The sequence below is a fragment of the Euleptes europaea genome, chromosome 20 (genome assembly GCF_029931775.1).
Source record: "Euleptes europaea isolate rEulEur1 chromosome 20, rEulEur1.hap1, whole genome shotgun sequence".
Taxonomy (NCBI): Eukaryota; Metazoa; Chordata; class Lepidosauria; order Squamata; family Sphaerodactylidae; genus Euleptes; species Euleptes europaea.
In genome coordinates this window covers 12,171,275-12,190,804 of record NC_079331.1, presented here as the reverse complement: position 1 = coordinate 12,190,804, position 19,530 = coordinate 12,171,275, and the positions used below count along the sequence as shown (strand labels likewise).

The 19,530-nt window shown below is 46.0% G+C and overlaps 1 protein-coding gene across 1 annotated transcript in view; it reads right to left on the bottom strand.

Annotated features, from left to right (window-relative positions):
• Window positions 1-18,675, bottom strand: part of ADAMTSL3 (ADAMTS like 3) — an 89,310-nt gene extending 70,635 nt beyond the window's left edge. The window contains exons 1-3 of the mRNA XM_056865860.1: window positions 18,658-18,675; window positions 10,346-10,473; window positions 7,622-7,667 (exon numbers count right to left, since the gene is read on the bottom strand). Of these exons, the coding sequence (XP_056721838.1) occupies window positions 7,622-7,667; window positions 10,346-10,473; window positions 18,658-18,675 (192 nt within the window). The remainder of the gene's footprint in view (window positions 1-7,621; window positions 7,668-10,345; window positions 10,474-18,657) is intronic.
• Between the last annotated feature and the right edge of the window lie 855 nt (window positions 18,676-19,530).

Here is a 19,530-nt window from a genome sequence, read left to right as displayed (position 1 = left end):
CAGCGAAATGGACACACAGCCTTCCATCGTCTGCTCTGCCCATTTCAACCAGCTTCTATCCAGTCTGTGGAAGGCACAGATACCCTGCTGGACTTCTGACCATTCAAACCTCCCAACAGGCCCCACTACGCCAGAGCGGAAAACTTCTGAAATATTTTCCATTGAAACCAGTGAAAACAAATAAGGAATGTACGTGTTTTTGTAATTTTGCATATCCTTAGAAATTCAGGGTTGTCTCTAGTAAACTGGGGCCTCTGAAGCATAGGAAGAAGAAGAGTTGGTTTTTATACGCCGACTTTCTCTACCACTTAAGGCAGAATCAATCCGGCTTACAATCACCTTCCCTTCCCCTCCCCACATCAGACACCCTGTGAGGTAGGTGGGGCTGAGAGAGCTCTAAGAGAGCTGTTAACTTGCCCAAGGTCACCCAGCTGGCTTTGTGTGTAAGAGTGGGGAAACAAATCCAATTCACCAGATTAGCCTCCGCCGCTCATGTGGAGCGGGGAATCAAACCCGGTTCTCCAGCTCAGACTCCTCTGTTCCAAACCACTGCTCTTAACCACACCACGCTGGCTCTCTGGAAGGTAGATCATGAGTATGCTAGAAGGTGGATCATGAGTACCCTTGCTATCCCAGTAAAAGAAGCGAGACTGCCATTAGGCAAGTGGGTTACAGTTGCAGGGATGTTACCAAAGATGGCTTTCCTTTGGCGAGAGGCTCCCACCCAGATGGTTGCTTTTATAAACTGTACAGTAGGCCAAAAGGGAGACTGCAGGCCAAGAAATCAGAGGGAGGCTGAGACGGGGAAGGGCAGCCATGAAGGAGCTAGAAAAGATTCTGAAGTATAAGGATGTGTCACTGGCCACCAAGATCAAGCTAATTCATGTCATCATATTCCCCATTACTATGTATGGGTGTGAAAGCTGGACAATGAAGAAAGCTGATAGGAAGAAAGTAGATTCCTTTGAAATGTGGTGTTGGAGGAGAGCGTTACGGATACCCTGGACCACCCAAAAATCAGTGGGTTCTTCAAGGATGGAGAAAGCATTCCAATGTGCTACAGGTATTTTGGTTATATTAGCACTGTTTTAGTTTTTTATATATATAATTTGGATCATTAGTATTTGATTTTTTTAGTAACATCTATGTTTTTCCCCCTTTTTCTTTTATTGTAAGAATAAATGTTTATAATAAAAAAGGGGGTTCTAGATCAAATCAAGCCTGAACTGACCCTAGAAGCTAAAATGACTAAACCGAGGCTATTGTACTTTGGTCACATCATGAGAAGCTAGAAGTCACTGGAAAAGACAATCATGCTAGGAAAAGTTGAAGACAGCAGGAGAAGAGGAAACCCAACAAGAGATGGATTGGCTCTCAAAAGGAAGCCACGGCCCTCAATTTGCAAGACCTGAGCAAGGCTGTTAAAGATAGGACATTTTGGAGGACGTTGATTCATAGGGTTGCCATGAGCCAGAAGGGACTTGGCAGCACTTCACACACACACACAGTAGGCCAATTCAGGCATCTCTTGAACACTGCAGCAAGGCAATGCTTTGCTGGAATGGGATTGCACATTCCTACCCTAGCCCCAGGCCAGCTTGTAGTGTGACTGTTAGACGCTGTGATCAGATACCACAAAAACACTGCCTTGTCTCTTCTGGTGAGCAGTGCACAGGGACTGAAAGGCCACGGGTAAGAAGGGGGTTGTGACCCTTGGTGTGACATTACTAAATCCTTGCTGTTATTTGCTCCTGTAAAATGTTCAAGGGTGTATACTTAGTGACAACGAACAAGGGAAGCCTTATAAAGCACTTAGAAAACAATCTTAAGAAAGTATATTAAGAATTAAGTAAGTTTTGCTATATTTACTTGGGCAGCAAGACTCTCACAGAACAGAAAATACTCCCCAAAAACGATCAAATTGGGAACAGAATATGTAGCCTTTCCCCACTGGCCCTTTATCTGGAAGTCAGAATCACAGCCATTACAAAGAAGGTTATATGATTTCCACAGGAAGGGGGGAAACTACAAATAACGAAACATTCCTTGAATATTTAAAGCCTTAAATCTATAGTCTGGTTTCTTAAACAAATATGCATGCAGAACAGTCTCGTTAATTTCTTCTGTTTTTCTACATTCAACAACTGGGTGGGTCTACTGGCTTGCTTTTGAAAAAGACCGCGTCAGACTTTAGGGCTTCAACCCTAGAGGCACTGAACTGCTGTTAGATGATCTTTAGTTTCATCTAGACAAGGAATCCATCTGCCTTTTCTTAAAATGATGCAAAAATTGTGCGGCTGAGCAGAATCAGACTTGGATGGCTGCAATCCTGCACACGTTTGCTTCAACTGAGTGTCTTCAAAATGTACTTCTAGCTGACGAAGACGAAGAAGAAGAAGAAAAGAAGAAGAGGAGGGGTGTGGAGGAGGGAGGTAGTTGTGAATTTCCTATATTGTGCAGGGGGTTGGACTTGATGGCCCTGGTGGTCCCTTCCAACTCTATGATTCTATGATTCGAGGAGGAGGAGGAGGAGGTTGGGTTTTATATGCTGACTTTCTCTACCATTTAAGGAAGAATCAAACTGGCTTATGAACATCTTCCCTTCCCCTCCCCACAAAAGACACCCTATGAGGAAGGTGGGGCCGAGAGAGTGTGACTAGTCCAAGGTCACCCGACTGGCTTCATGTGGAGGAGTGGGGAAACAAATCCAGGTCACCACATTAGCCTCCGCCGCTCATGTGGAGGAGTGGGGAATCAAACTCGGTTCTCCAAATCAGAGTCCACTGCTCCAAACCACCGCTGTTAACCACTACACCACTGCGATGAATGTCTACCGCCGTTAGCATACCACTTGTCATGTGCCTGACAGCCTGGCAAAGATTAGATTTAAATTTAAACTCCCAGGCAGCAGGGCAAAACGGTACAAGATGGGTGGGTCTCGTTTTTGGAAAAGGGGAGCATCTGATATCCGCGTCTGGGCTGCTTCGGGCTTGACTCACCAAAGGGTTTGTTCCACTGGCCCTTGCCAGCAGTTCGCTCCATTATGCGGCTCTGGCATTAGAAACTCCATCCAAGGAAGGGCGGGGAGAAAGATTGTAGCAGTTCGAGATCCTTTTTTTTTTTTTGCTTTCAAGAGGCCATGCGCGGTCTTGCAGCAGAAGCCAGTTGGCACCACAAACCGCTTTGGAGGGGGGGGGGATGTGGGCAAGGAGCCGGCTGGCTCTAGAAGAGATTAAAATGATTCAGTGCGTCCACGAACCAGATCCTCCCACTGGAGGCTATAACAGTCATATTTTATAATAGCAAAATACCACTGAATCCAGGAAGCACACGGCATTTTTCAGCAGGGCTGCATACGGGCCACAATCCCTTGGAAACACAGGAAAGTCACGCCATCAGACACTGGCGTCAGAATCTAGCTTTCTACAAATCTCCCCCACCCTGCAAAACCCAGGAAGAAGAAAGAAGAAAGAAGAAGGAAGAAGAAGAAGGAGGAGGAGGAGAAGGAGAAGGAGAAGAAGGAGGAGGAGGTGGTGGTGGTGGAGGAGGTGAAGGAGGAGTTGGTTTTTATATGTCGACTTTCTCTACCACTTAAGGGAGACTCAAACCGGTTTATAATCACCTTCCCTTCCCCTCCCCACAACAGACTCCCTGTGAGGTAGGTGGGGCTGAGAGAGCTCTTAATAGAACTGTAACTTGCCCAAGGTCACCCAGCTGGCTTCGTGTGTAGGAGTGGGGGAAACAAATCCAGTTCACCAGATCAGCCTCCGCCACTCATGTGGAGGAGGGGGGAATCAAACCTGGTTCTCCAGATCGGACTCCACCGCTCCAAACTACTGCTCTTAACCACTACAACATGCTGGCTCTAGCATTTATGGTTACAAAGAAAATATGTTTGAAAGCATGTGAGCAGCGCCTGGCATGATTCGTGAAATTGTGATACCGCCTGCTTTTGGCCAACCCTTGCTTACCCCCCCCCCCGGGGGGCCAAAGGAATCAAAATCAAATAGAAGTGACAAAGCTCAGTGCAAACTGTTCCTTGGGGAGGGGATTCTTAGCTGGATTCAGGTATATGAGTGCCCTCTACCACCAACGAGGTCCCCTCGCCTTCCTCTGTTGTGTCCAGCACCCCGGATCTCCACCGGCCTGAGAAAAGGGGACGTCAGGATGAGGTTAGCAGCACCTTTCTCCCCCCACCCACCCAGGAGCAGTCAGAAAATGGATGGATCCATTGTAAGGCCGGGCTTGTTATTGTGTTCCCTCATTTACTTGAGAACGAGGAGGACTGATAAGCAACTGGGTTTTCTTTAGTTACAGCGTGGTTCAATTCCTCTTCCCAGGAGGTGTGAGAAGGGAAGTATTCTGTTTGGCTCTGTCTCCTGAGACAGCCATTTGGGGTTTGGCTCCACCTCCTGTGGACAACATTTTGGGGTTGCATTCACACTCAAAAATTCAAAAGGTGCCTACAGCCTCAAAAAAGCTGATCTCAGCTATTGTATGTGTGTTAAGTGCCGTCAAGTCGCTTCCGACTCATGGCGACCCTATGAATCAATGTCCTCCAAAACGTCCTATCCTTAACAGCCTTGCTCAGAACTTGCAAATGGAGGGCTGCGTGGCTTCCTTTATAGAGTCAATCCATCTCTTGTTGGGTCTTCCTCTTTTCCTGCTGCCTCAGACTTCTCCTAGCATGATTGTCTTTTCCAGTGACTCTTGTCTTCTCATAATGTGACCAAAGTTTTGTCTCAGTTTAGTCATTTTAGCTTCTAGGGTCAGTTCAGGCTTGATTTTATCTATAACCCACTGATTTGTTTTTTGGCAGTCCAGGGTACCTGTAACACTCTCCTCCAAAACCCCATTTCAAAGGAATCTGCTTTCTTCCTATCAGCTTTCTTCATCGTCCAGCTTTCAGACCCATACATAGTAATAGGGAAAACGATGGCACGAATTATCTCAGCTATTATGCAATCTTATTTCTCATGTTTTAACCCAGCCCATAATCCCGATTCTGGGTACTAGATTCATTCCTGGCCTTGCCTCTGATTTCGACTCCCTGGCTCGATGCTCACGGGGAAGGCCTGCAGACATCTCTGCTGGAACCTGTACTAGGAGAGCGCTTCTCTTACTCACAAACAGAGCATTGCTATCCAAAGTAAAAACATTCTAGGGAAAGATGCAAGAGACACTCCACAGCTCCACCTACCAGACAGTTAAGCGCTGGACAAGAAAACACCGCAGGCAATTTATTTTACAAACGGCATTTGCAAAAAGCACATGCAGATAAAAGTTACATATAACAGTCGCATCATAAGAAGAGTCATGTTCCAAAACGAGCGGCGGAGGGGAACACACTCGCGTAATGGAAAAAGAAACCCTGAAATTGATTGTATAAAATTCACTGCTGTAAAGAACAAAGAAAAAAAACAGAAGACTTGAGCATGTGGGAGTTGTTGTTTTTTAAAAAAAAAAATGGGATGTATCTCAGGACTCGATTCCACTGCTTGTATGAGAAATTGCAAAAAAACGGCTGCTAAAGGAACCAGTAACTTTGGTTGTCATCCCTTAGAGACAAAGGAACAGGTGCCTGCAGCCACATGTAATGAAGCCCAATGGTCTCCCCTTCTGCCTTGGAAAGGGCCCTTAGGATGTATCACAGAAGAGAAAGGAAGAAGGAAGGAAGGAAGGAAGGAAGGAAGGAAGGAAGGAAGGAAGGAAGGAAGGAAGGAAGGAAGGAAGGAAGGAAGGAAGGAAGGAAGGAAGGAAGGAAGGAGGAAGAAGAAGAAGAAGAAGAAGAAGAAGAAGAAGAAGAAGGAGGAGGAGGAGGAGGAGGAGGAGAAGGAGTTGGAGGAGGAGGAGTTGGTTTTTATATGCTGACTTTCTCTACCACTTAAGGCAGATTCAAACTGGCTTAAAATCGCCTTCCCTTCCCCACAACAGACACCCTGTGAGGGAGGTGGGGCTCAGAGAGTGTGACTAGCCCATGGTCACCCAGCTGGCTTCATGTGTAGGAGTGGGGAAACAAATCCAGTTCACCAGATTACCCTCCGCCGTTCATGCGGAGGAGTGGGGAATCAAACCCGTTTCTCCAGATCAGAGCCCACCCCTCCCACAGCTCCAAACCACCGCTCTTAACCATTACACCACTGCGATGAACTGAGAGAGCTCTATCAGAGCAGTGACTAGCCCAAGGTCGTCCAGCTGGCTTTGTGTGTAGGAGTGGGGAAACAAATCCAGTTCACCAGATTAGCCTCCGCCGCTCATGTGGAGGAGTGGGGAATCAAACCTGGTTCTCCCGATCAGAGTCCACCACTGCAAACCACCGCTCTTAACCACTACACCACACTGGCTGGAAAACATGTAACTTGCCCTGAACTTCCTCCCTTCCAATGGCTTTACATACATGACAGTGCCATCACACTAAACCATCCAAGCCATGGAGGCGTTTTTCTTTCGGACAATAAACATAGGAAAATCAATTTAAGTGTACTTAAGCTTTCCTATGTGAGAGGACTAAAAGGCCATCATGGGAGCTTCAGAAGAGGATTTTGAGAGGCTTTTTAAAGGTTGAATAGAACATAACTGGATGCAACTAGAAGACCCAGGCTAGCCCAATGTTGGCAGCTCTCAGACACAAAACAGTGTTGGCCCTGGTTAGTACTTGGATGGGAGACCACCAAGGAAGTCCAGGGTTGCTACACAGAGGCAGGCAATGGCAACCCACCTCTGTTCAGCTCTTGCCCTGACCTGAATGGCTCAGGTTAGCCTGATCTCATCAGATCGTGGAAGCTAAGAAGGGTCGGCCCTAATTAGTACTTGGATGGGAGACCACCAAGGAATTCTATAGTCACAATGCAGAGGCAGGCAATGGCAACACACCTCTGTTCAGCTCTTGCCCTCACCTGCATGGCCCAGGTTAGCCTGATCTCATCAAATCTTGCAAGCTAAGAAGGTTTGTACTTGGATGGGAGACCTCGAAGGAAGTCCAGGGTTGCTACGCAGAGGCAGGCAATGGCAACCCGCCTCTGTTCAGCTCTTGCCTTGAAAAGCCTACGAGGTCGCCATAAGTTGGCTTCGACTTGATGGCACTTTCCAACATCAGAACATAACTGGAGAGCAACCATCTACACCAACACAAATGTTTAGGATCTAAGGGTTAGTATGATGTACAGAAGACACGCATGCAGAAGCCTACAAGTGATGCAAGGTTGGAGAAAATGGTGAGTGGGAAGGAGGAGGCACCATCTCCAGATCCTCCAGGAATTTCCCAACCTGCAGTTGGCAACCCTATACTCTATGTATGCTTCTGGCAATGTAGCCAAAGAGATACATGTAGCCACATCCCATTGGTCAACTTGAGCACATACCTGGCATTCTACCCTTGAAAGCAATGGGCCTTAAAAATGATTAAACATTGGCCCTGTATTTGAAAAGGGTCAGGAAAGTACAGTGTAATAAATTAGGTTCATGGCAGACAAATGTTTAGGTTGAAAAACTGAATGCCGTTGCTAGGCAAAAAGAAACTTACAAGGCTCTTCCTTGATTTTTACAAAAGCCAGCAGGATGTAACTTGACTTGGGGGGGGGGGGGGCGGAACAAGAATAGTAAAACGGTCTATCAGACTTACATTATTGCTGCAGCTTTTATATCGGATATTCCTGCCTTCACAGTTCCTGGAAATAAAAAAACAAGGTTTGAATGCAATGACCAAGTAATGTTAAAATACTACCCTTTCTCATAAATTACGCTCTCAAATATTGGACACAGCTTCTCAGATTCAACGCCATTTGGAAGACGAATAGGTTAGCGTGGCTATCTGAGGAAGCAGTACGGCTTTTCCTGTCGGGCTAACAGCCGTGCAAAATTCCAACCTATTCCTGAAATATTGTGCAGGGAAAGCAGTACTGCTTACCAGCAGCCAGGTTTGAGGGATGATTTACACGGTGAGTAACGCAGCTCTCTAAACTGAGCCAGGCCAATTGCTCCCCCCTGGCAAGAGAGGAATCGGGGAAGATCCTGCCAGCTAGCTAGCAATAGCTGAGACTCTGCTCCTATGTCCTGCTCCCAGGTACTTAACACTTGAGCATGCCCACAGGTACGACTGGCAGGGGAGGAATTAAGGAAGATCCTGCCACTGCTCAATGACTTTGATCTCCTCCTGGAGAGCCGGCGTGGTGTAGTGACTAAGAGCAGTGGTTTGGAGTGGTGGGCTTGATTTGATTGACTGGGTTTGATTCCCCACTCCTCCACGTGAGCGGTGGAGGCTAATCTGGTGAACTGGATTTGTTTCCCCACTCCTACACACAGCTGAGTGGCCTTGGGCAAGTCACAGCTCTCTCAGCCCCACCTTCCTCACAGGGTGTCTGTTGTGGGGAGGGGAAGGGAAGGTGATTGTAAGCCGGTTTGATTCTCCCTTAAGTGGCAGAGAAAGTCAGCATATAAAAACTAACTCTTCTTCTTCTTCCTCTCCTTTTTCACAGGCAATTAAGGCCTGGGTGCACCCAGAAACACAAGCCAAAAGTTCTTGTCCTTTGGACCTTACCCTAAGAGGCAGAGATTAGATGTGAGCCCAGTAGCACCTCAAATACCGAAACTTTTCCAGAATATAAGCTTTTGGGAGTCAATCCTCCCTTCGCCAGATACAGTATCTGAAAAAGGGAGCCTTGACTTTTGAAGACTTATGCCCTGGATATCTTGTTGGTCTTTAAGGCGCTACTGGACTCAAATGTCGCTCTTCTACTGAAGACCACCATGGCTATCCACCTAGAACTACCTTCATGGAAGACTGGCTCTGAGAGAGAAGGAAGACCTGCTCTGAAGCCTCTGCCCCACTGGCCATTTTGTTGTTGTTGCATTCCCCCCCCCCTTTATTTTAAGACATTTCAGGTCCCCATTGGGGACAAAAGCAGAATATAAATAAACAACAGATTCAGCATTCAAGCTGCCATTATGAAAGTAATATTCAGTTCCTCCTAAACTGGCCAGGCTAACTTGTATATTTTGCCCTTGAAGAGTGTCCAGAAATTGCAGCTGGTACACAATGCTGCTGCAAAAATGCTATTTGGAATGGGTCATAGGAACCATAGGAACCATATCATTCCAGTTATGCTCCACCTTTGAATGCTCTTATTGGCTTCCAGGCCCAATTCAAAGTTCTGGTAATGACTTTTAAAGCCTTATACGGCCTGGGACCTGCATACCTTAAGGACCACCTACTTGTATACAAACCTACCCAACCATTATCATCATTTCTGGAGACCTGTTTCTGGTGCCTCCATCATCTGACGCTAGATGGGTGGCAACCAGAAATGTGGCCTTCTCAAACATGGCACCAAATTTATGGAATTCTCTTCCTGAGAATATTTATCTGTCCCCTTCTATCACTGTCTTCTGCCAGCGGGTGACGACTTCCGTTTCCTCAAGTATACCCTAAATGACCTTTCTTCGTGTTAGTTTTTAATTGCTGTTTTTTTATACATGTCTGCATTGGGTACCACAATTTAAGAAAGATGTAGGCAAGCTGGAACGTGTCCAGAGGAGGGCAACAAAGATGGTGAGGGGGCTGGAGACCAAGTCCTATGAGGAAAGGTTGGGGGAGCTGGGTATGTTTAGCTTGCAGAGGAGAAGACTGAGAGGGAATATGATAACCATCTTCAAGTACTTGAAGGGCTGTCATATAGAGGAGGGTGCTGAGTTGTTTTCTGTTGCCCCAGAAGGTCGGACCAGAACCAACGGGTTGAAATTAAATCAAAAGAGTTTCCATCTAGACATTAGGAAGAATTTTCTAACAGTTTCAACGGGTTGAAATTAAATCAAAAGAGTTTCCATCTAGACATTAGGAAGAATTTTCTAACAGTTAGAGCGGTTCTTCAGAAGGTTCCTTCCTCAGGAGATGGTAAGCTCTCCTTCCCTGGAGGTTTTTAAGAAGAGGTTAGATGGCCACCTGTCAGCAATGCTGATTCTATGCCCTTAAGCAGATGATGAGAGGGAGGGCATCTTGGCCATCTTCTGAGCATGGAGTAGGGGTCACTGGGGCTGTGGAGGGAAGAGGTAGTTGTGAATTTTCTGCATTGTGCAGGGGGTTGTGGACTAGATGACCCTGGTGGTCCCTTCCAACTCTATGATTCTATGATTGTTTTTAAAACTTGACTTTAATGTTTTTTAGTTGTTCACTGCCTTGGACGGTCCTAATTGGGTAGACTGGCAGCATACAAATGTTTCAAATAAATAGTATGGTGGAAAGTGCTTTGCTAATTTCACAAAGAAAGCACAGTTGTTCAGCTTGTCCTCTGAAGACTGCATGATCCTGTATCATCCATTGACTTTCTTACATAAAATACGAATGACCAACCTGCCGTTTAGACATCTCCTTAGAGAGTAGGAAGCACCCCCTCCGCATGTACGGGAGCAATCGCTCCAAGCTCCCCAAGCATCCCAGCCGCCTCGTTTATCTTCTTCAGACTGTGTAATTCTTGAGGTCTGGAAAACACAACAGAAAGGAACAGTAACCCAAAAACATTTGCATAGTTTGTAAACTTGTAAATGGCTATTATTCACCCTGGGGGAGATCAGCGAGAGAGTTTCTTGACTGTTTTTCAAAGAAAAGAGATATTTTGAACCAAACTCTTTCCAGTTTTGAACTTGCCTCCCTTGTAAGTCCGTATTCATCACCTTTAAACTCAATGATGAGCATCAGAACTTGGAAAACCTGAGCTGTCCTTCTAAAAGGGGTCAACTTGAGCCTATGAACTATGAAACTGCCTTATATAAAGGCAGGCTATAATCTGCTCTGACTGTCAAACTGACTCTCGAGAAGAGCTAAAAACCTAACGCACTCTGATGGATCGGATCTGGGGACCATCTAGTCTCGCGTTCTGCTTCATCCGGTGGGCAACCAGTTGCCCTGGATGGCCAACAAACAGGTATAGAGGCCAAAAGCTCCCTCACCTCGATGTCTCCTAACACAGGTATTCAGAGGCTGGCTGCCTCCGGAAGTAGAGGTTCCCTTTAGTGACCATAGCTCTGCATGTTAGTGTGCTGTCAGTCACAGCTGACTTATGGTGACCCTGTAGGGTTTTCAAGACAAGAGACGATTGGATGAGGTTTGCCATTGCCTTCCTCTGTGTGGACTGAGAGAGTTCTGAGAGAACTGTGACTGGCCCAAGGTTACCCAGCAGGCCTCACGTGGAGGAGTGGGGAATTGGACCCATTTCTCCAGATTAAGAGTCCAGCGCTCTCAACCACTACACCACACTGGCGATTAATAGACTTCTCTATGTATCTCTCTAATCCCTTTAAAACCCATCTACAGTTGTGAACCATAACTATGCTGGTATGAAATTCCTAAGTGACATTACTTATCAAATGAAGAAGTAAGTAATTCCTCACTTGTGACCTGAATCTATTGCCCACTGACTTCACTGGATGCTCCTGTGTTCTCCTGTTACGGGTTCTCTCAACACACTTTCTCCAATCCATGCATGTTTTTTGTCAACCTCGTCTCATGAGACTCATTTAAACTGGAGATGCTGTGAAATAAGACCCTGTCTAGACAAGAAAGGCACCCTTAGGTTTACCCCAGGGAGACCAACAACAAAGGGGGAAATTAACCCAAAAAAACAACATAATTAAGTACCCAAAGGTCAAGAAAAATGTTTTTTTCCTCCCTGAAATGCCACTGGGGAACATCACTTGCCCGCATGCCACCCCCAGTGCCGTTTTAGGGAGGAAAAACAGCCGGGGGGGAGAGGCAGCATCCTCTTCTCCCCTGCATTGCAGTGGTCCCCTGAAGAATTGGATCCTTATGATACTATTTAAAGGAATTGCTGTCCAGGAACTCACTTTTTAAAACAGCAGCATGTCCCTGGGGCAAACACAGAGATGCCCCTCTTCTCTAGAAGGGCATCCATCTTAGGGGAGGGGCTGTGGCTCAGCGGTAGAGCCTCTGCTTGGCATGCAGAAGGTCCCAGTTTCAATCCCCGGCATCTCCAGTTAAAGAGATTATGCAGGTAGGTGATGTGAAAGACCCCTGCCTGAGACCCTGGAGAGCTGCTGCCGGTCTGAGTTGACAATACTGACTTTGATGGACCAAGGGTCTGATTCAGTATAAGGAAGCTTAATGGGGATAGGCCATGGCTCTGTGGTAGAGTATCTGCTTGGCATGCAGAAGGTCCCAGGTTCAATCCCCAGCATCTCCAGTTAAAGGGACTAGGCAAGTAGGTGATGGGAAAGACCCCTGCCTGAGACCGTGGAGAGCTGCTGCCAGTCTGAGTAGACAATACTGACTTTGATGGACCAAGGGTCTGATTCAGTATAAGGCAGTTTAATGTGTTCATGTGGCCCTGTACCTGGGGCATTATGCATGCGAAGCGTGTGTTCATTTATTGCCAGTGAAGACTCGCTTCTGCTTGAGCAGGCAATGCAGGCTCTCTCTCCCAATCCTAAAATTTTATGGACATCTGGAGGATTCTGGCTTAGCTGCCAACCTCTGTCGCTTTTCCCTGACAGCTCCTGCAGGGAAGTTACATGGTGTTAACGAAAACACTGGTGGCACCCAAAGTCACAGTTCACGTTTAAACACTTTGGCTATTAGCTCTTGTCTAGAACGTTTCTGTCGCCCCTCTTCAAAGCTGCGGGGTTTGTTTGTTTTTTTAAAAATCAACCAAAGACAGTTCTTTTAAACTCGCAATCTGCATTCTACATCTACACAACCAGTGCCCAAGGCGCGGTGAGAATGATTCATTTTTGCCTGTGACTTTAGAAAAGGATTCGGAGTGGGGGTGGGGGTGGTAACGGGACTGGGAAAGAACAGGCAAGAGCAGCCATAACTTCCACACTTGGAGGTTTCAAAAGATCTCTATCTGGCGTGTCCAAGAATATGGCTGGCAAGTAGTCGGCACCTCTCCCCAACTCCAGCACATATTTGGACCCCTCTTAAGTAAGTAAATATTTGTTTGTAGGTAGCCAAAGGCCTTTACAAAGTAAATTAAATGATGAAACAAGAAAATTATACAATAAAGATAAAATGCAAGATGCCATATAAATTATGATAAAATACAGTAGAATTGGCGTCTATCCTAGTTGGCCATCCGTTATTAGATGGTTACATTCTTTGGCACCAAGTTTGAGTCAATATCTGACAACAAAAATACTAATTTATTGGAATCAGCAAGTGAGTTTAACCCAGTTAATATCATACGAAGGAATTTTTCCCTAGGTGTTGCGTAAAGAGGACGAGCTGTTTTGGATCCCCACTGGGGAGAAAGGTTGGGTATAAATATAGAAGAAGAAGAAATGTTGGTTTTATATGCCGACTTTCTCTACCACTTAAGGAAGAATAAAACCGGCTTACAGTCTCCTTCCCTTCACCTCCCCACAACAGACACCCTGTGAGGTAGGTGGGGCTGAGAGAGCTGTGACTAGCCCCAGGTCACCCAACTGGCTTTGTGTGTGGGAGTGGGGAAACAAATCCAATTCACCAGATTAGCCTCCGCCGCTCATTGTGGAGGAGGGGGGGAATCAAACCCAGTTCTCCAGATCAGAGTCCACCGCTCCAAACCACCACTCTTAACCACTACACTACGCTGGCTAAATGTAGTAAATCAATCAATAAAATTGCATTTGTGCTGGCCCAGATAATAATTCAATTCGCATCAAACTACATGTATAAGCAATAACTCTTTTTCTATCACACGCCAGAGGTCTGAAGTGCAGCCACAGTGAACTGCACTGGACGCCTTGATTTCTGCTATTGCAATACGAAGTATGTTGACAAAGAGATCTGATCTGGTCCTTATGTGCCTTGGATCAGGTTGCATTGATGTCATGAGATACAGCTGCACATAAAGAACACTTAATCATTAGCATTTTGCACAGGATTATGTTTCTGGCCCTTCCAGACTTGATACACACAGTACCTTCATAGAACCGTTCTTTCCAACACATACATAATGAATTAAATGAGGGTCTTCGTGATTATAACATTACGTACACGTAAGAGAATAAGGGCTGACTCCAGCTACAAGGGAAGGCGGGATGTAAACATTTTAAGAAAGGGTGGCAGAGAGGTACCTTCCATCAACGAAGGCTTTGGATTTGTGTCTCCTGAACCGATAAGCACATCCCAGGCCAAAGGGCTTTTTAAACACGTGCAGGAGAAAAATAGTTTAGGATATAGCACAGAGACCCGTGATTCAAGGGAAGAAGATTTTAAAACTCCGTTGCAGAAACTCAGGTTCTTGAACTCACCAAAAACAGCCTAACCTACTAGATTATACAACCTCATCGTATGAAATTCTAACTCTGTTTCGATGAGCAAATCTTGTGGACATAAAAAAGGGATGACCTGCCCCTGTTATTTAAGAAGAAGAAGAGTTGGTTTTTATATGCCGACTTTCTCTGCCACTTAAGGGAGACTCAAACCAGCTTACAATCACCTTCCCCTTCCCTCAACAGACAGGGAGGAAGGTGGGGCTGAGAGAGCTGTGTAGCCCAAGGTCACCCAGCTGGCTTCATATGTCGGAGTGGGGAAACCAATCCGGTTCACCGGATTAGCCTCCGCCACTCATGCGGAGGAGTGGAGAATCAATCCCGGTTCTCCAGAGTCCACTGCTCCAAACCACCGCTCTTAACCACTACACCACGCTGGCTCCCACGTGAATATAAGGTATTAGCTCGTTAGACATGAATATAAGGTATTAGCTCGTTAAACGTGAATATAAGGTGTTAGATTTGTAGCATAGAATCTTTATTTTGATATTTTCTGATCTATGACTGCAATATTATTGTTATTATTAACGATGAATTAAAAAAAACAGTATGCTAAATATATTCATGGAGAGAAAAAGATGGGGATTACACTTGGGGCCTGGCACACATAACGCAGATGCTCTGTCCCTGAGACGCAGTTGCTACTTTGCTCAAGAGGATCTGAAAGCCGGTCTTTAGCAATTAAGACACCGTGTCAGAGTGGGGGGATGTATTGATATTTGTCCTCTCTGCCAATATACGGGAAGTGATAATGTCCAAAAGGAAGAATTTATGGGTCAGAGGAGATTCTCTGATGCAGCCTGCGCCATAGCTGTGGGAGGGGCTGTGGCTCAGTGGTAGAGCATCTGCTTGGCATGCAGAAGATCCCAGGTTCAATCCCCGGCATCTCCAGTTAAAGGGACTAGGCAAGTAGGTGATATGAAAGACCTCTGCCTGAGACCCCAGAGAGCTGCCGCCGATCTGAGTAGACAATCCAGACTTTGATGGACCAAGGGTCTGATTCAGGATAAGGCAGCTTCATGTGTTCATGTGTGTTGTGTTCATAGCTAAGAAGTGCAGCGACATTCCTGAAGGATTTCCATTGGACAGACCTATCACTAAGTGCTGGTGGTCCGGGTAAATGGGGGAAATCAGGAACACTGAAATAATATTAACTGGGCAATCCAGCATTTGAAAGGGGGGTTCCTGCCCAAGGACCTGGGAGGTGACAGAGAAAATACATACCTCTAAATTTATTTATTTACTTTATTTATAGTCCGCCTTTCTTGCTGTGACTCAAGTTTGAACATGCCTTCCATTTCTGTCTAGAAATGCCCTAAAAAGGTAAAGGTCCCCTGTGCAAGCACCAGGTCATTCATAACCCATGGGGTGACGTCACATCCTGACATTTTCTAGGCAGACTTTTGTTTATGGGGTGGTTTGCCAGTGCCTTCCCCAGTCATCTTCCCTTTACCCCCAGCAAGCTGGGTACTCATTTGACCAACCTCGGAAGGATGGAAGGCTGAGTCAACCTTGAGCAGGCTACCTGAAACCGACTTCCGTCGGGATTGAACTCAGGTCGTAAGCAGAGCGTGGACTGCAGTACTGCAGCTTACCACTCTGTGCCACGGGGCTCCTTAGAAATGCCCTACGGTATCAAAAGTTCAGAAAACACCAATCGAAACCAGCTAAAGCCCTAAAAAAGCAAAATTAGCAAGCAGCTTTCAGGCAGAGTCCCAAACCAAAATATTACCCTCCAGTGCATGTTCGTAACTTATTGATTTAATTCCTAACTGAGACCCTCCAGATTCTTCCCAATATAAGTCATGCCACTTCACTGGTATTTCTTCCCGTTATTTGAATTGGGTTTCACAGCATAGGCAAATATAATACATAGATTTGATGAAAGCTGACAGCTAGTAAATCAAATATTATTTTGCTAGTAAATTACCAGGCCGGCTCAAACTACCTTTAACTCTTTTCCCATGGGACAAATGATTTGGACAGGCAGGAGTTTAAGTCAACAGTGCGGGTACTGGTCGAGTCCAATGATTACGAAGACAGATCTGCTGGCACGAACGAGGGCTTTGATCGTCCTAAGGAAAATTAGATTTTTTTTGGAACCAGATACCATACAGAAGAATTCGTTTTTATCTACTCCCCCAATTTAATAGCTGAACAACTGCGCATTGTTTTGGAGCTCTTAATCACATTCAGCTCTCCAATCCTTAAGCACACTTATGAAGAGGAAAGACCTATTCCATGGAGATGGGCTTAAATCTCCGTAAACATGCACGGGATCTTACTGGAATTTTAACTACTTTATGAATTCTTCAAATTTTCGACAGTTTTAAGACTGCAACATCAGGTGGGAGATCTGCATGTGTGACTGTCACAGATAGAACATCCATGCTTCACAGTGTAGTACGTTAACAATGGGAGTTAGCCTGCACATTCGGTTATCGTAAGAACATAAGAAAGGCCTTGCTGGATCAGACCAAGGTCTGTCAAGTCCAGCAGTCTGTTCACACAGAGGCCAGCCAGGGGCCTCTAGGAAGCCCAAAAACAAGACGACTGCAGCAGCATTATCCTACCTGTGTTCCAAAACACCTAATATAATAGGCATGTTCCTCTGATACTGCAGACAACAGGTACGCATCGTGTCTAATATCCATTTTGACTAGTAGCCATTGATAACCCTATCCTCCATATGAACTTAAGGAAAGCCCTTCAGACCAAGGTCCATCAAGTCCAGCAGTCTGCTCACACAGTGGCCCAACCAGGTGCCTCCAGGAAGCCCACAAACAAGGCGACTGCAGCAATATTATCCTGCCTGTGTTCCACAGCACTTTATATAATAGGCATGCTTTTCTGATCCTGGAGAGATCAAGTATTAAGTAATCAGGTGCACGTCTGAACTTGATGGGTGGCACTAACTTTATTAAATGGGGGAAGAGAATCTGACATTATGTATGGCACAAAGAGTCTTGAACCGAAGAAGAAGAAGGAGGAGGAGGAGAAGGAGGAGGAGGAAGAGGAGGAGGAATTGGTTTTTATATGCCAACTTTCTCTGCCACATAAGGCAGACTCAAACCGGCTTACAATCACCTTTCCTTCCTCTCCCCACAACAGACACCCTGTGAGGTAGGTGGGGCTGAGAGAGCTCTAACAGAGCTGTAACTTGCCCAAGGTCACCCACCCTGAAGCTTATTAGTCCTTTCCTAGGTTCAAGCTGCGTGATTATCCCGTGCTCCTCTACTTGGTTGGTCCCCTGTGTGCGTGCAGAGTTTGTGCTTAGAGATATGTCCATGCATGCCTAAAGACATGCCCAGGCATGTAGGTTAGCCTATGCATCCCTCACCATGATGCCCACAGGCAAGATGAGCAAGATGAGGATAGAGGGGTAGAACAGGGCTCAAACCTTCAGCTTAGATGCTATGGGAAGAGCGGTGTGTGTGTGTGAAGGGGGGAAGGTCCTGGACTCCCCAGCCAGTCTCATTTGCTCACAATGCAGCTTGAAAAAAAATACACTCGTTTATTAGAAGAATCAAGCACAGGCCCATCTATATCACACATAAGAACATAAGAAAGGCCCTGCTGGATCAGACCAAGGCCCATCAAGTCCAGCAGTCTGTTCACACAATGGCCAACCAGGTGCCTCTAGGAAGCCACAAACATCTAAGTTCTTGGCAGTTTGATGCACCACGTTTATACCTAGAACCAATGTCTAAGGTTTTCCATCACTGGGTTTCTATGCTCTCTAGGAGAAAGGGGAAGGAAGAACTGCGTCATTGGGAACCTCTGCTGGCATTATCCATCAGCCATCAAGTTAGATAAACGTTCACCAAGCGTGGTGTAGTGGTTAAGAGCGGTGGTTTGAAGTGGTGGAGTCTGATCTGGAGAACCAGGTTTGATTCCCCACTCCCCCACATGAGTGGTGTACACTAATCTGGTGAACTGGGTTTGTTTCCCCACTCCTACACATGAAGCCAGCTGGGTGACCTTGGGCTAGTCACAGCTCTCTCAGCACCACCTACCTCACAGGGTGTCTGTTGTGGGGAGAAGAAGGGAAAGTGATTGTAAACTGGTTTGATTCTTCCTTAAGTGGTAGAGAAAGTCGGCATATAAAAACCAACTCTTCTACTTCTTCTACATTCCAATTTGTTACATTACCTACCCAAAGTATTATCTCAACATTTACAACCAGAAAGTTTCCTTACCCAATATTAAATAAATTAAGGTAGAAGGGCGTTTCTCACCTCCCCCCATTCTAAAAATTCTCTGTATTATGAAAGGCTGTAAAAATGTGGGGCCAATTTATCCAATTTTCTAAAGAAATTTTCCAGGATTTTCACGGGCAACATATAAAGGTACTAAAAATACTCTTGGCAGCTTGTTCACTTGGCCAGAATTTACAAGTAACAAAAAGCTCATTCCAAGATAGGATTGTCCATGTAAAATTTTTACTGCAAAATGTCGAGTTTCTTTTTATAATTTTCTGATAATTCCCCAGTTTCTTATAAGTCAAGCTTTCCATCCCTATCTACAAGAACTGACATGGTAGTACTAGGATTGTTGCGAGACTGGGGCAATAAATCAGCCCATTAACACTGGATTGTGCAGATTTTTATTTCACAATTACACAAATTAATTTAGCATCCACACGAATCTCTTGGGAGGGGCTGTCCGGAGATTCGGAGTGCAGAGTCAGTGGAGATTCTCAATTCGTTTCTGGAGGTGGGAATGAGCTAGATGAGTGGTTCCCGAAGTGGGCAGTACCACCCCCTGGAGGGCGGTGGGATTACCTAGGGGGGCACTAAGAGGGAAGGAGGCAGCAGGGGTGCACTAGAGGTGGGCCCCTTCAACTGTGTGGTTGGATAGGGTAGGGGGGCGCTGGGGTTGAGTTTGTGGAACCAAGAGGGCGGTGGCCCGAAAAGTTTGGGAACCGCTGAGCTAGATGATGGACTCTCCTGAACACAATCCAACATCACCAGTGAGAACATAAGAAAAGCCCTGCTGCATCAGACCAAGGCCCATCAAGTCCAGTAGTCTGTTCACACAGTGTCCAATCAGGTGATATTGGGTGCTGTGGAACACAGGCAGGATGGTGCTGCTGCAGTTGTCTTGTTTGGGGGCTTCCTAGAGGGACCTGGTTGGCCACTGGTGAACAGACTGCTGGACTTGCTGGGCATTTTCTGATCCAGCAGGGCCTTTCTTATGTTCTTATGTGACTCTAGGAAGCCCATAAACAAGGCGACTGCAGCAGCATCCTGCCTGTGTTGCACAGCA